Raw genomic sequence first — 13,325 nt, forward strand, 5'->3', positions numbered from 1 at the left:
AGCAATTCATCAAAAGGATAATACAGCATGATCAGGTGGGATTCATACCAGGGACACAGGGATGGTTCAACATCCCCAAATCAATCAACATGATACACCACATCAACAAACTGAGGAATAAAAACCACATGATCAGCTCAATAGATGCAGAGAAAGCATTTGACAAGATCCAACAGCCATTTATGATAAAAACTCTGAACAAAATGGGGATAGAAGGGAACTACCTCAACATAATAAAGGCCATATATGACAAACCCAGAGCCAACATCATACTCAGTGGGCAAGAACTGAGCGCCATCCCCATGAGAACGGGAAGCAGACAAGGATGCCCTCTATCACCACTCTTATTTAACATAGTTCTGGAGGTCCTGGCCAGAGCAAACAGGCAAGAAAAAGGAATAAAAGGAATCCAAATGGGGGAAAAGAAGTTCAACTCTCACTGTTTGCAGACGACATGATCTTATATATAGAAAACCCCAAAGAATCCATTGGAAAACTTTCAGAAGTAATCAACAACTACAGAAAGGTGCAGGGTATAAAATCAATTTACATAAATCAGTAGCATTTCTATACTCTAATAACGAACTGAAAAAAAAAAACTCAAGAACACAATACCATTCACAATCGCAACAAAAAGAATAAAATACCTCCGGGTGAATTTAACTAAGGAAGTGAAAGACCTATACGATGAAAATTACAAGGCTTTTCTGAAAGAAATGGATGACAACATAAAGAGATGGAAAGACATTCCATGCACATGGACTGGAAGAATAAACATAGTTAAAATGTCCATACTACCTAAAGCAATCTACAGATTCAATGCCATCCCAATCAGAATCCCAATGACATTCTTTACAAAAATCGAACAAAGAATCCTAAAATTCATATGGGGCAACAAAAGACCCCGAATTGCTAAAGCAATCCTGAGAAAAAAGAACACAGCTGGAGGCATCACCATCCCTGACTTCAAAACGTACTACAAAGCTACAGTAATAAAAACAGCATGGTACTGGTACAAAAGCAGGTGCACAGATCAATGGAACAGAATTGAAAGCCCAGAAATAAAACCACACATCTATGGACAGCTAATCTTCGACAAAGGAGCTGAGGGGATACAATGGAGAAAAGAAAGTCTTTTCAACAAATGGTGCTAGGAAAACTGGAAAGCCACATGTAAAACAATGAAAATTGACCATTCTTTTTCACCATTTACTAAAATAAACTCAAAATGGATCAAAGACCTAAAGATTAGGCCTGAAACAATAAGTCTGCTAGAAGAGAATATCGGCAGCACACTCTTTGACATCAGCTTCAAAAGAATCTTTTCGGACACCATAACCCCTCACATGAGGGAAACAATAGAAAGAATAAACAAACGGGACTTCATCAGACTAAAGAGCTTCTTCAAGGCAAGGGAAGACAGGATTGAAACATAAAAACAGCCCACTAATTGGGAAAAAATATCCACAAGTTATTTATCCGACAAAGGGTTAATCTCCATAATATACAAAGAACTCACACAACTCAACAATAAAAAATCAAATAACCCAATTACAAAATGGGCAGGGGACATGAACAGACATTTCTCCAAAGAAGATATACGGATGGCCAATAGACACATGAAAAGATGCTCATCATCACTAATCATCAGGGAAATGCAAATCAAAACTACACTAAGATATCACCTCACACCTGTTAGAATGGCAAAAATATCCAAAACCAAGAGTGACAAATGTTGGAGAGGCTGTGGAGAAAAGGGAACCCTCATACACTGTTGGTGGGAATGCAAACTGGTGCAGCCACTATGGAAAACAGTATGGAGATTCCTCAAGAAGTTAAGAATAGAAATACCTTATGACCCAGCCATCCCACTACTGGGTATCTATCCTAAGAACCTGAAATCAGCAATTCCAAAAGTTCCATGCACCCCTATGTTCATCGCAGCATTATTCACAATAGCCAAGTCAGGGAACCAACCTAAGTGCCCAGCAACTGATGATTGGATAAAGAAGATGTGGTATATATATATACAATGGAATACTACTCAGCCATAAAAAAGGATAAAGTCGTCCCATTCACAACAACATGGATAGACCTTGAGGGTATTATGTTGAATGAAATAAGCCAGACAGAGAAAGACGAACTCTGTATGACTCCACTCATAGGTGGTAGTTAACATATGGACAAAGAGAACTGATTGGTGGTTACCAGGGGAAAGGGGGGTGGGGGGAGGGCACTAGGGGTGAAGTGGTGTACCTACAACATGACTAATAATGACGTACAACTGTAATTTCACAAGGATGTTAACGTTCATAACCTTAATAAAAAAAAAACATAGCATTGGAGATTGGACTGGTGGTTACCATTGGGGAAGGGGGGAGGGGGGAGGGCAAAATGGGTGATTAGGGTCACATGTGAGGGGATGCACTATAATTAGTGTTCGGGTGGTGAACATGATGTAATGTACACAGAATTTGAAATATGTACATCCGAAAAAAATAAAAATTAAAAAAAAAAGAAAAAGAAAATAGGAAAAGGAAAGTAACACAAAGTACACCACGCATATTATCTACCTGTATTTAATGACTAACAGGATATAAGGATATATTAAAAGGAAGTGGGACTGCAGCTGAAGCTGGCAGTATCAGATAAAAGAGGATAGGCAGTGGGACCAGAGAAATGTTAAAGCCAAGGGTTCCAAGGATCCAAGAAAATGAAGACTTGTAATAAAGAAACATTGACATAGACTTTTTATAACACCCCAAAGTTACCATTTTCTAGTACACACACACACACACACACACACACACACACACGATAATGATATAAATAGACAGATGGAGGGAATGTATATATACATGGTATGTTGCTCATTCGGGAAGGGGATAGTTAGTTCCCTTTGGGGACACTGACTAGTTTGGACATTAAGCACCTCAATATCCTTCCTGGGGAAACACTGGTTCTTGTAACTTTCAAGAGACCTCTGAAGTCACATCTTTCAGGAGCTTCTAAACAGAAACACTTGAATACTTCCAGGGCCTATTCCAAGGCTTGTACATGGAAGGCCAGAAGGGAAAAAAGTACAATTCAATGCCTCCCTGAATAAGTCTAATCTTAACACTGTCCCAAAAGTTCTTGCTGGCACAACTTGGAAGAGTCAGGATGCCTCAAGATGAAAGGTCTGGGAGCTCCAGAGGATGGCCTTTTCCAAGACACTATAGAACTCACTAAGTCTTACAGTCTACAAAACACAAACATTTCTTTTATGCCAATCTCTAAGAAATTAATGGAGCATATTTCTAGATATCAAATGAAGACCAGAGCACAAGTCACAAGCTGGTACTGGAGGAGATAAACGGTCCCTTTGCTTTCATCCCCATTTTTCAGCTAAAATACTTCTCTCCCTAGCCCATAAGAAATGTCAAATAGAAAAACTTACAGGCTCTTCAAAATTGCTCTCTTCCTCAGATGGTAGTTGTAAAGTAGATTGCCAGTGCAGGGAGCTGTCACAAATCTCTAGATCATCAAACAAATTTTCTAAACCTGCTAGCTCAATGCGCTCACCAGTCAAGTCACCTTGGTCACATATCTGGGAAATAGTAAAAAGCAAAATAACAATACCATTTCCTGCAACAATACTGGAAAAGACCGTGTTTCCCCCCAACTATCATTTTATTATGTCTCACCTCTCTTTCTAGTTCAGCAACTCTTTCACTGCATACAACAGCATTTTCATCTAGGCTACAGCATTCAGTATCATCATCCAGAGTACAGATGTCAGATTCAGCCTTCCCCTGCAGGCCCTCTACAAAATAGGAATCATTTTGCATAATTGTATGTATAGTGAAACTGGACTTGGCTCCTATAGACCGAGGAATTTCACCTTGGCCTATATCAGCTTTCAGCAATGTCTTTTGGCTGACTACAATTAATGATGCATTATTGGTCACTGGTAAAGCACCTTTGACTTTGCATCACATGCCACCAAGTTTACTGAAAAGCTGCTTCCTACAGTTGCAGATGGACCTACAATGACATTACTAAAGTTTACAATCTTACCCAAAATATAGTTTGAGGAATCTGCAACTTCTTCAAAGGTTTGCTGCTTTAAATCTTGTAAAACCCAAGAATCTGAAGTTGACACTTTCGTTGGATAAATAATGTTTGAAGAGCCTACCTTCTCTAGAAGGTCAAGAGCAGAAACAGACTTTATCTTTCCATTGGGAAGAAACGGTTCATTGTCTATATCACACTGAAATAAAGCTGACTGTGTTTTGCAAAGACCAACAGCCTGGCTGTGAGATTTTTCACTTAAAGAAGCAGATGACTTAAGCTCTGGAATAAGAGAAAGTGGCTTAATGAACATTTCCTGAGAAACATTGGGGAGCGATTTTAAATTAGGATGCCGGTACAGGGAGCTACCATCATCATCTTTTTTATAGAACAATGGTTTTGAAGCTGCTGGTTCAAATACCCCAGGAGGAGATTGACAGCATGGAGGACTAAGTTTATCAAAGAAAGAATTTTCATCATTATAACTTAATAGGGAAAGATCTGCATTTTTTGGTTCACTTTCTTCTCTGTCATTTGTTAAAGATTTATTGATGGCAGTTCGGATTTCATTTACTGTACTCTCTTTCTTGGAAGGTTCAATAGAGGCAATAACTGCCTCAAAGGCTATATTTTTAGTAGCATCAAGATTTTTTCCACCAAAAGCAGAAGCTGCCTTTCGGTTTCTTTCCTCTTGAAAGTACAGTTGCTGTGAAGTCTCATCCAAGTTAGATTTAGTAGTCTGAAGAGGACCACCAGAAGCCTCCATCTGAGAGGTATCATGTCCCCTGGAGAGTATATGTGCTTCTGAAATTGTTACAGAATTATCCAGAACTATAACATTCTCAACACACTGTATTTCTGAAGATCTGGGGCGCACCTCTGAAAATACTAAAGTATTTCTATTTTCCTTTAGTTCAAAACATTGAGATAATTCTTTCCCCAGACCTTCATTTCTTTCACAACCCTCTAAAGAATCCATCTTTTGTTTCACCTCATTCTCAGCTGAAGCCCTTAAATAAACACTCTCAAAATAATGACTATCAGACATCAAAGGGATCCCTTTTCCTCTTCTTTCCAACGAACAACGCAAGAAAGAATATGATATTTTATTATTAAAATGAGGAGCAACTTCACATGGGAAAAAAACACAGTCCTTACTGATTAGACATGTTTCTGGATGGTGTGATGCTCCCTGTTTGCTCCATAGCATACCTGAAAAAGGGGCACCAAAACTGCCACTTCCCTTAGGGATTTTATTTTTATCAATTGTGTCAGATGAATCTGAATAAGAATCATGGTCCTTACTGGTTAAATATTTTTCTGACTGCTGTAAAACTTCCTGTTTCCAATGCTGAATATATGAACAAGAAGCTTCAAAACTGTCACTTCCTTTAGGAGTTATGTATTCATCAGTTGTATCAGACGAAGTTGAAAAAGAAACTTGACCTTTATCAGCTAAATTGGTTTCTGGCTCCTGTACAACTTGTTGTGTCTTCCATGGCATATATGAACAAAGAGCATCATAACTATCAGAGTCTTTGGGAGTTTTCAGTTCATCAACTGTATCAGATGAAATAGTCTCTTCTTTAGTCCCTTGTTCAGGAGGTAAAAAAGTGTGCTGAGATTCAACAGCTGTACTACCTAAAAGTGGGTGCTGAGATATACTAAAGAAACTGCTAACTAAGTCTGAAGCTACTTCTGAGGTTGCCTGGAATAAAGCTTCACTAACTTCCGACGGTCGAAAAAACCATTCAGTATCTTCAGACTTACCAGGAATTCCCCTGAAAATATACAGTTAAAAATAAACAAATTAAATAACATATTAAAAACATTTATGTCTTTAAATACTAACATGAAAAAATACAAAACTGATATGTTACTGAAATTGAGGTTATTTGAAAAGTGTGTTGAAAAACAAAGTTCTACTTTCAAATTCCTTTAAGGTGACTAATGACTGAACAAAGCAAATTTTTTGTAAAGAGAAGGTGAATTACTATCCTATGACCCTGATATTTTCCTAGACTTCTCCTAAAACAGTATTGCCAAAAAACATGAATATTTTCATATTGTCAAAAAATGATTCTTTAAATGAAAAATTCAAACTTTATTTAAAATGTTTATCACCTATCATAATTTAATATTCATTTAACCTTCATTAATTCTTTTACTAGTCAATTATGATGCTCTTGAAAGCCACTTAAGAAGTGATCTACTCCCAAAACAGAACAATAACCTAACCCATTGGTTGACTATGTGTACAGAACACTTTTGATAAAAGTAATTTTAAAGTAACACATAACAGAAGGGCAGAGGTGTTCACTGTGTAAACATCTATAGCTTTTAATTTAAGGTGTCTTTTTTTAGTCCTAAAAGAACACTTATATTCTTGGATAATTCCTAATACATTTTGGAGAATTCCAGACTTGTCTCCCATTATGACTACTTTAAGGGCATTAATTTGGAATAACTGTTAATTTGGATATGTCTGTTAGAAAAATCTTGTTACTTCGTATTCACACCTCCTATAAGATAAGGAGAGATAACTAGGCTCATTCAATATCAGCTGACCAGGGGCCGGCTCCATGGCTAGGTGGTTAAGTTTGCACGCTCTGCTTTGGCGGCTCAGGGTTTCTCCGGTTTGGATCCTGGGCACGGACATGGCATCGCTCGTCAGGCCATGTTGAGGCAGCATCCCACATGCCACAGCTAGAAGGACCCACAACTAAAATATACAATTATGTACTGGGGGCATTTGGGGAGGAAAAAAAAAATATCAGCTGACCAAAATGGGAGTGCCATACAAGTCAGTGACCATAAAATGAATGCTTTTTACATAATGGGGGTGGGCTGATGGGAATAGGAGGAAAATCCAGTATGCCTTCTAAATTAAAATATACCTGAAGTGCTTGATTATATTATAAATTATTTTTAAATAAGTTACAATCACCTGGCTCATTTTTACACATATGTTACCATATCAAATTAATATGCATCATGTCTCCACTTACGGCCCTGTTACCTTCAGATAGGTACTGAGAGTATCTAATCCCCACCCCAGAGTCTCACCTTAGCCTGAAGATATTAATAACAACTCAGAACAAGAAAAGAAAGAGTAGAAAGGTTACATGCAAATAAAAAAATAAATCATCCTACCTCAGAGGTGCAAAATCTAGTTCACTTTGGTGAAATAAGGAATCAGGCCCAAACTCTTGATCTTGTGCCAAACATGTCAGCAAAGGCAAATAGGGAGAAGCAAAGCTGTCTTGTATTACTGCAAAGTTTCAAACATAAAAATATTGGGAATGCTGAAAATTAATTGTTTAGCTTACTCACATAATACTTTGAAGATCCAAATATGCTGCCATCTAGAAGCTTCTACAAGCATTAGAATGATAATATAATAGGAGCAGCAGCAACTACCATTTACTTCTAGCCTGACACGGTCCAGGTACTTAAGATACAATATTTCACCTAATTCTCATGACAACCTTGAAAGATAGGTATTTTTATGCCCATCTTATAGGCAAGGAAACGTGATTACAAATCTTAAGTAATATTAAGTAATCTGTCCACATGCAAAGAGCTAACTGCTAGAGTGACATCTGAACCGCAAACACTCTAACAAGTGTTCTTGACTAGTGTGAGTGTTTCTTTCTAGCTTATATCAAAGTGTGGTCCACCAACTCCTGGGCATCTCTAAGACACTCCCAGAAGGTGCCTAGGTTCAAAATTATATTAAAAATAATATTAAGATATCATTTTCCTTATTCACTCTCATTCTCGCACAAGGGTATGGCGGAATTTTCCAGAAGCGATATCACGTATGATACAGCAACATATTGAATGCAGAAGCAGATATCAGAATCTGTCTTCTATTAAGTCAGACATTACAGGGATTTTTTTTTTTTAAGTAAAACAATGCTATTCTTCTAAATATTTTTGTGTTGGAAAACAGTTATTTTTCTAAAAAATATATGTAATTTATGTTAACATGCAATGGAGTTATTGTTTAATGAGTTCATAAATATGTATTAAATTTCTCAGTTTTAATTTCTAAGATGCAAAAATACCAATAACCGACATAAACAAAAGCTCTTTGGAGTCCTCAGTAATTTTAAAGTGTGTAAAGGAATCCTGCAACTAAAACATCTGAGAACTGCTGATGTAAAGGAAAAAAATTCTTGTGGATTCCTAAATGCAAACTTAAACAATTCTTATTATAATGTCCTTAAATATGTACAGACTAGGTATAAACTCCTTATTCCTTATAGCTTTTATATAACTACAAAACAAAAAATTAACTATTAATAGAAACAAAACTATAAAATCAACAGCCAATTCTCCTACCCAATTCTATTTAATATTAATTTAACTGGATGGGTAACGTTTTGCTAAAACTAAATTGTTCTTTCAATATGAATGTAACACGGTTGCTACAGTATACTTCCTTGATTTCAGAATGCCTGTAATACTGCACATCTTCCCTATCCTAACTGTCACACTCTTCTTTTAATCTTTGGTCTATCTGCTTCCCACCTAGACTGTCAACTCTATGTCTGCTTTATTCATAGCTGTACCATCAGTGCCTAGCAAAGAATCTGCGACACATAGTAGATACTCAAAATGGAATCATTTATTTACTGAATGAATTAATTAAAAATGAGAAACTGAAAGATAACAATAACGTTTACACCAAGGACTAATTGGTAAGGTTCTTCTTTGGCCTTGGCTGAGAGACTCAGTCTTAAACCTTCCTAACAGAAGTCCTTCACCCCTCTAAGATTCAAGACGGTTTTTTAACAAAAAATCCACATTTCCTCACATTTGTACAACTGTTGATGGCTTGGATCGCTCTTTTTTGAGATATCTAACAGTTCTGGCACCAGTAATCATCATCACATTTGCCACTGATGAGACCAATGCACCCAACAATGACTGTATTCACACAGAACAAAACAGCAATAATGAAATGTCCTCTGGCCATCAGATCCAGGGATCTGCTGTAATAATTAAAAATGTTCTACTTTATCTACAGTAAATGGGAAGCTGGAGTTACAAAACTTTACATTAGAAAACATTTTAGAAGCCACATAGAACAATCTCCTACCAAATGCTGAAATTCTTCTATTAGAGAATTTTGCTTGACATTTTGCAGTGACATAAAGCTCTCTTCTCTTTTTGTCGTTATAGAGCCTTTCCACTACTAAATGGCTCTTTTAGAAAGTTCTTTCTTATATCAAGTTGAAAACAGCCTCCCTATAGTTATACATTTTTATTTTAACCTCAAACATTTTTTATAGACCAAGTAGTAAATATTTGGCTTTGTCCGTCACCTATGGTCTCTGTCATATATACTTCTTCATTTTGTTTGTATTTACAATCCTTTAAAAATTTGAAAATGAGTCTTAGCTCATGGACAGTACAAAACCAGGCCTTGGCCTATGGTCTATAGTTGCAGACCCCTGCTCTAGACCATTATAATACTCACGCCAGGGTACTATTATTTTCTGTTTACTAGATTGTCTTCCCAAAAGAAGAGGTAGCTTTCTTCGAGATACATATATATATATCCCTAGCATCACACACATAATAGGCACTTAGATATTTGTTAAATAAATGAAGGAATGAAAAATAAGTTGCTTCCTCTTGAGCATGACAGCCCTTCAAATACCACAGCAAAGTCTTCTCTTTCATCTATTACAGTCATTTCCCCCCACAAACAAATTCTAAAGTTATAAACCAAAACTGACTTTGACGATCCACATCATAGAATACACTGGCACCAATATTTTGATTTGGATAGCTTTAGCTTATGTTCGAAAAGAACTTGTTGAATTAACTCCTATTCATGCTTCTCTACAAAACTGTGACAAAACAACTTCATGGCTGAATCCCATTCCCCTGACAAAGGCTAATTCTAAAAAATGTGGTTGTTGCATTTTTTTCAATTTTTGGAAAAAAAAAATCTGAAGAAAACAAAAGGAAGAACAAAATAACATTTGTCTGAATTACGATTTAGGCATAAAAAAACTGAAATTATCATATCGGTTAAGCATTTTTCTATATGTACAATGATCCAAAGTAGCAGTAATAGTGCAATTCTATCTTCCACCTTGATGATTTGAAAGGTACTTAAAGTTCACCTTTTGTAAATAGCAAATGAATCAGTTCCATATTAAACAGAGCAAAGAAGTAAGATCTACCTCAATAAGCCAATTAACTTCTTTATCTCAATTTTTAGGTCTGAAAATTGAGGATAATAACATACGACTTAGCTAATTCTCAGACTCTTGTGTGGTAAGCATGAACATTTGTTTTTTGTTTGTTTTTTATGGATCATGGAGTTTCCATTGCTGAGATAAGTAGTTGAAGGATAATATATGGTTTACCCCAAGAAAAACTCCACAAATTCAGGACACCCACTAGAGGAAGCCATCGCCTTTCTGCCTTCAGTGAGTAACAGGGCATGAGAAAACCAGAGGCAACTGTACATTTAATGTGACTAGACCAGCTGGCCAGCGTGGAAAACTAGTCAATAGCTACTAACTTTGAATATGGCTCTACAGAGCTCCTCAACTCAAGAAAGGATTCAGATGAAGGACTTGCAGTCCCCTAAAAGCATTTTACAAACGTGAGGTATTACTACTAGTTAAAAATAAAGAGGCATTACCTAGCAATGGAGAACATAAGAAATCTCTGTTAGGTTCCTTAACTTGATTTCCTGATTGAGTCAATATAACTTCCTCCAGAGAGGGGAAGTCTGTCACTTCAGTCCCTTCCTCTTCCACATTAAACCTTGTCTGGGTTGTATCCAAGGTGTGGGAAGAGTCCATTTCTTGAGGAAGACAATGCCAAGATTCTGTTCTCTAAAACAATAATTTTGAAAGAAAACATGCTAAATCATTAACTGAGTTATCATACATATTAACATTTAGATTAAAATGTCCACTCACATAGCATATAGCTTCCTATTTGATGACATTCTCATCAAAGTTTGGAAAAAGGAAAGCTCTCTGTTTTTCACAATATTAACTACATTTTAGGTCTCTTCTTATTACTACCCATCTTTTAATGTGTTGAATCACTGGCATTTCTGCTATTCCTTAACAGCTAGTTCTCATCATTAAAACAATAAATTTGGTTCTACATGATGAAATCTTACATTTTGATTATAATAAAACAAAAAAAATTTTCCAAACCTAACACTACAATATTGTCTACATGGGACCACTTTACTAAATCCTTAAAACTATACTAGTTTATAGTGGACTCTTGGTTCTTCTCTTTTATATAACATTATCATATCATCCATGGAATAGTGATACATTCGTCTCTTCCAAATGTTCACTCTTAACTCAGGCATGACTCAGAGCAATGCTTCTCAAAACATCTCTGGGAAAGATGAGTTTTCCTACTTCCAATTCATCACAGACTGATATTTTATTAAAATACTAATAAAAATTAATAAGTAATAAATAAAAATAAGCTGGTAAAAATAATGAGAAAAATGAAATTTAAGATATATATAAGCCCAAAATACAAAACACAAGCTCAAATGTCTGATTTCTAGTTCTAAAGAAAAAGCAAAATTACTGTCAAATTGCTATAAAAGTTGCTAAACACTTCTTCTCAATTCTTGTACTTCTCTCTTGACAGACCACTATAAGCAATTCACGGACTGGCACCAATCCACAGACTACACTAAGAAGGAATGTAGAATTAAATACTAATGGTAACTAGTTTTATAGGCATTTCCCTTTTAAACTTAGCATTGGTTATTAATTAAGAATATTCCTCCTATCATGCTATGCAAGTATTTTTATTTTCATTTTTATTTGATTAGGAATGAGCACTAAATCTGATCAAACTACATTATAGCATCTTTTTTTCACAATTAAATCTGATAAAGTATAGCAATAAATTTTTTTATATTGCAACATCATATTTCTTACTTGGTAGCAGTAGATCAGACTTTTAATCATATTTGCTAACACAGTCTTTAATATTTTCACTCATATATAGTCATAATAAGAATAATCAGTATTTTACAAAGCCTTGCTTTGCTTCCTAATCTTGTTCCAAGTTGATCTATATTTCTTTTATACAAGGAAATTCAGTTTTCCTTAAAAATATAAAAGATTTCACCAGTGAATCCATTAGGTCTAGAAATCTCTTTGATAGCTGGTACTTTATAATTTTCTCAATTTCCTTCTTAGTAGTACTAGTCCACCCCTATAAGCTTTGATAGGTTTGTATTAAGTTTATTTCATTAAGGGTTTTTTTTCTTGACTCGATTTGCCAGTAATGTATCCATTTTTTCTACTTTGAATTTAATAATTTTATTATATTTTCTAACTTAATTATGTCTGTTTTTCTCTTTACCATGTTTCCTCTACTTGTAGTTTTTCATTTTTTATCTAAAATCTTTGGTTAAATAAGGAATCAATTTTGTTTTACATTTATTTATTTAAATAAAAAATGAGAAGATGGCATTATATTGATGGCAACCTACATGCTTAGATATATAACATACTGATTTTCATTATTTGTAAATAGTCTATTACTGGACTCCTCTTCCTTGACCAATGCAAATGTTTTTTAAGACAATACAGATTTTTATTTCATTCCCAAATGACCCAAAATCCATAAAAACAAGATGTATTACAACTTAGAAAGATTTTCACAAACATTTTCAAACAAGACTTTTGTTCTGAAGAGCTATTTCCAGTATTTAAAATTCATTAACCAAATGCTCTTTCAGTAAGTTAAAAAAAAAGATATGCAGTTATCTACTACCTAATTATCAGTTACATAAATATACACAGAGAGAAAAATTGGAGAGAAGTATTCTAAAATGTTAATACTATTCATCTATGGCTTATGGGATTACAGAACAGTAGACCTTTGACACTGCAAAATATCTCAGTCCCTTCTATGCTGGATAAATTACTCAAACCTATAGAATCAAATTGCTATGGAGAAAACGATTTTTGGGTCTGGCCTGGTGGTATAGTGGTTAGATTCGCATACTTCACCTCAGTGGCCCGGGATTCATAGGTTCAGATCCTGGGTGCGGACTACACACCGCTTATCAAGCCACGCTGTGACGGTATCCCACATAAAACAGAGGAAGATGGGCAATAGATGTTACCTCAGGGCCAACCTTCCTCACAAAAAGAAAAAAGAAAAAAACACGCTTTTTATGTTTTTAATACTTGAAAATAAAGGGAATATGAGAATGATTAATTTTAATTTTTTTCTTTTGAGAGGAC

The 13,325-nt window shown here is 35.5% G+C and overlaps 1 protein-coding gene across 7 annotated transcripts in view; it reads right to left on the reverse strand.

The window, feature by feature from the left end:
• Window positions 1-13,325, reverse strand: part of ALMS1 (ALMS1 centrosome and basal body associated protein) — a 244,752-nt gene that overhangs the window by 200,477 nt on the left and 30,950 nt on the right. For 4 of the 7 annotated variants that reach the window (XR_006888598.1, XR_006888599.1, XM_046660991.1 and 1 more), the window contains exons 3-7: window positions 10,724-10,919; window positions 7,207-7,324; window positions 4,060-5,834; window positions 3,687-3,805; window positions 3,440-3,589 (exon numbers count right to left, since the gene is read on the reverse strand). Coding sequence is in view for 5 of the 7 variants with exons in the window: in XM_046660991.1 (XP_046516947.1) it covers window positions 3,440-3,589; window positions 3,687-3,805; window positions 4,060-5,834; window positions 7,207-7,324; window positions 10,724-10,919 (2,358 nt within the window). In the remaining 2 variants the exon portion in view is untranslated. Of the gene's footprint in view, window positions 1-3,439; window positions 3,590-3,686; window positions 3,806-4,059; window positions 5,835-7,206; window positions 7,325-10,723; window positions 10,920-13,088; window positions 13,125-13,325 lie in introns of those variants that run through there. The other 3 variants (XM_046660994.1, XM_046660993.1, XM_046660995.1) reach the window with 3 other exon arrangements.

Source organism: Equus quagga, chromosome 5 (assembly GCF_021613505.1).
Source record: "Equus quagga isolate Etosha38 chromosome 5, UCLA_HA_Equagga_1.0, whole genome shotgun sequence".
Taxonomy (NCBI): domain Eukaryota; kingdom Metazoa; phylum Chordata; class Mammalia; order Perissodactyla; family Equidae; genus Equus; species Equus quagga.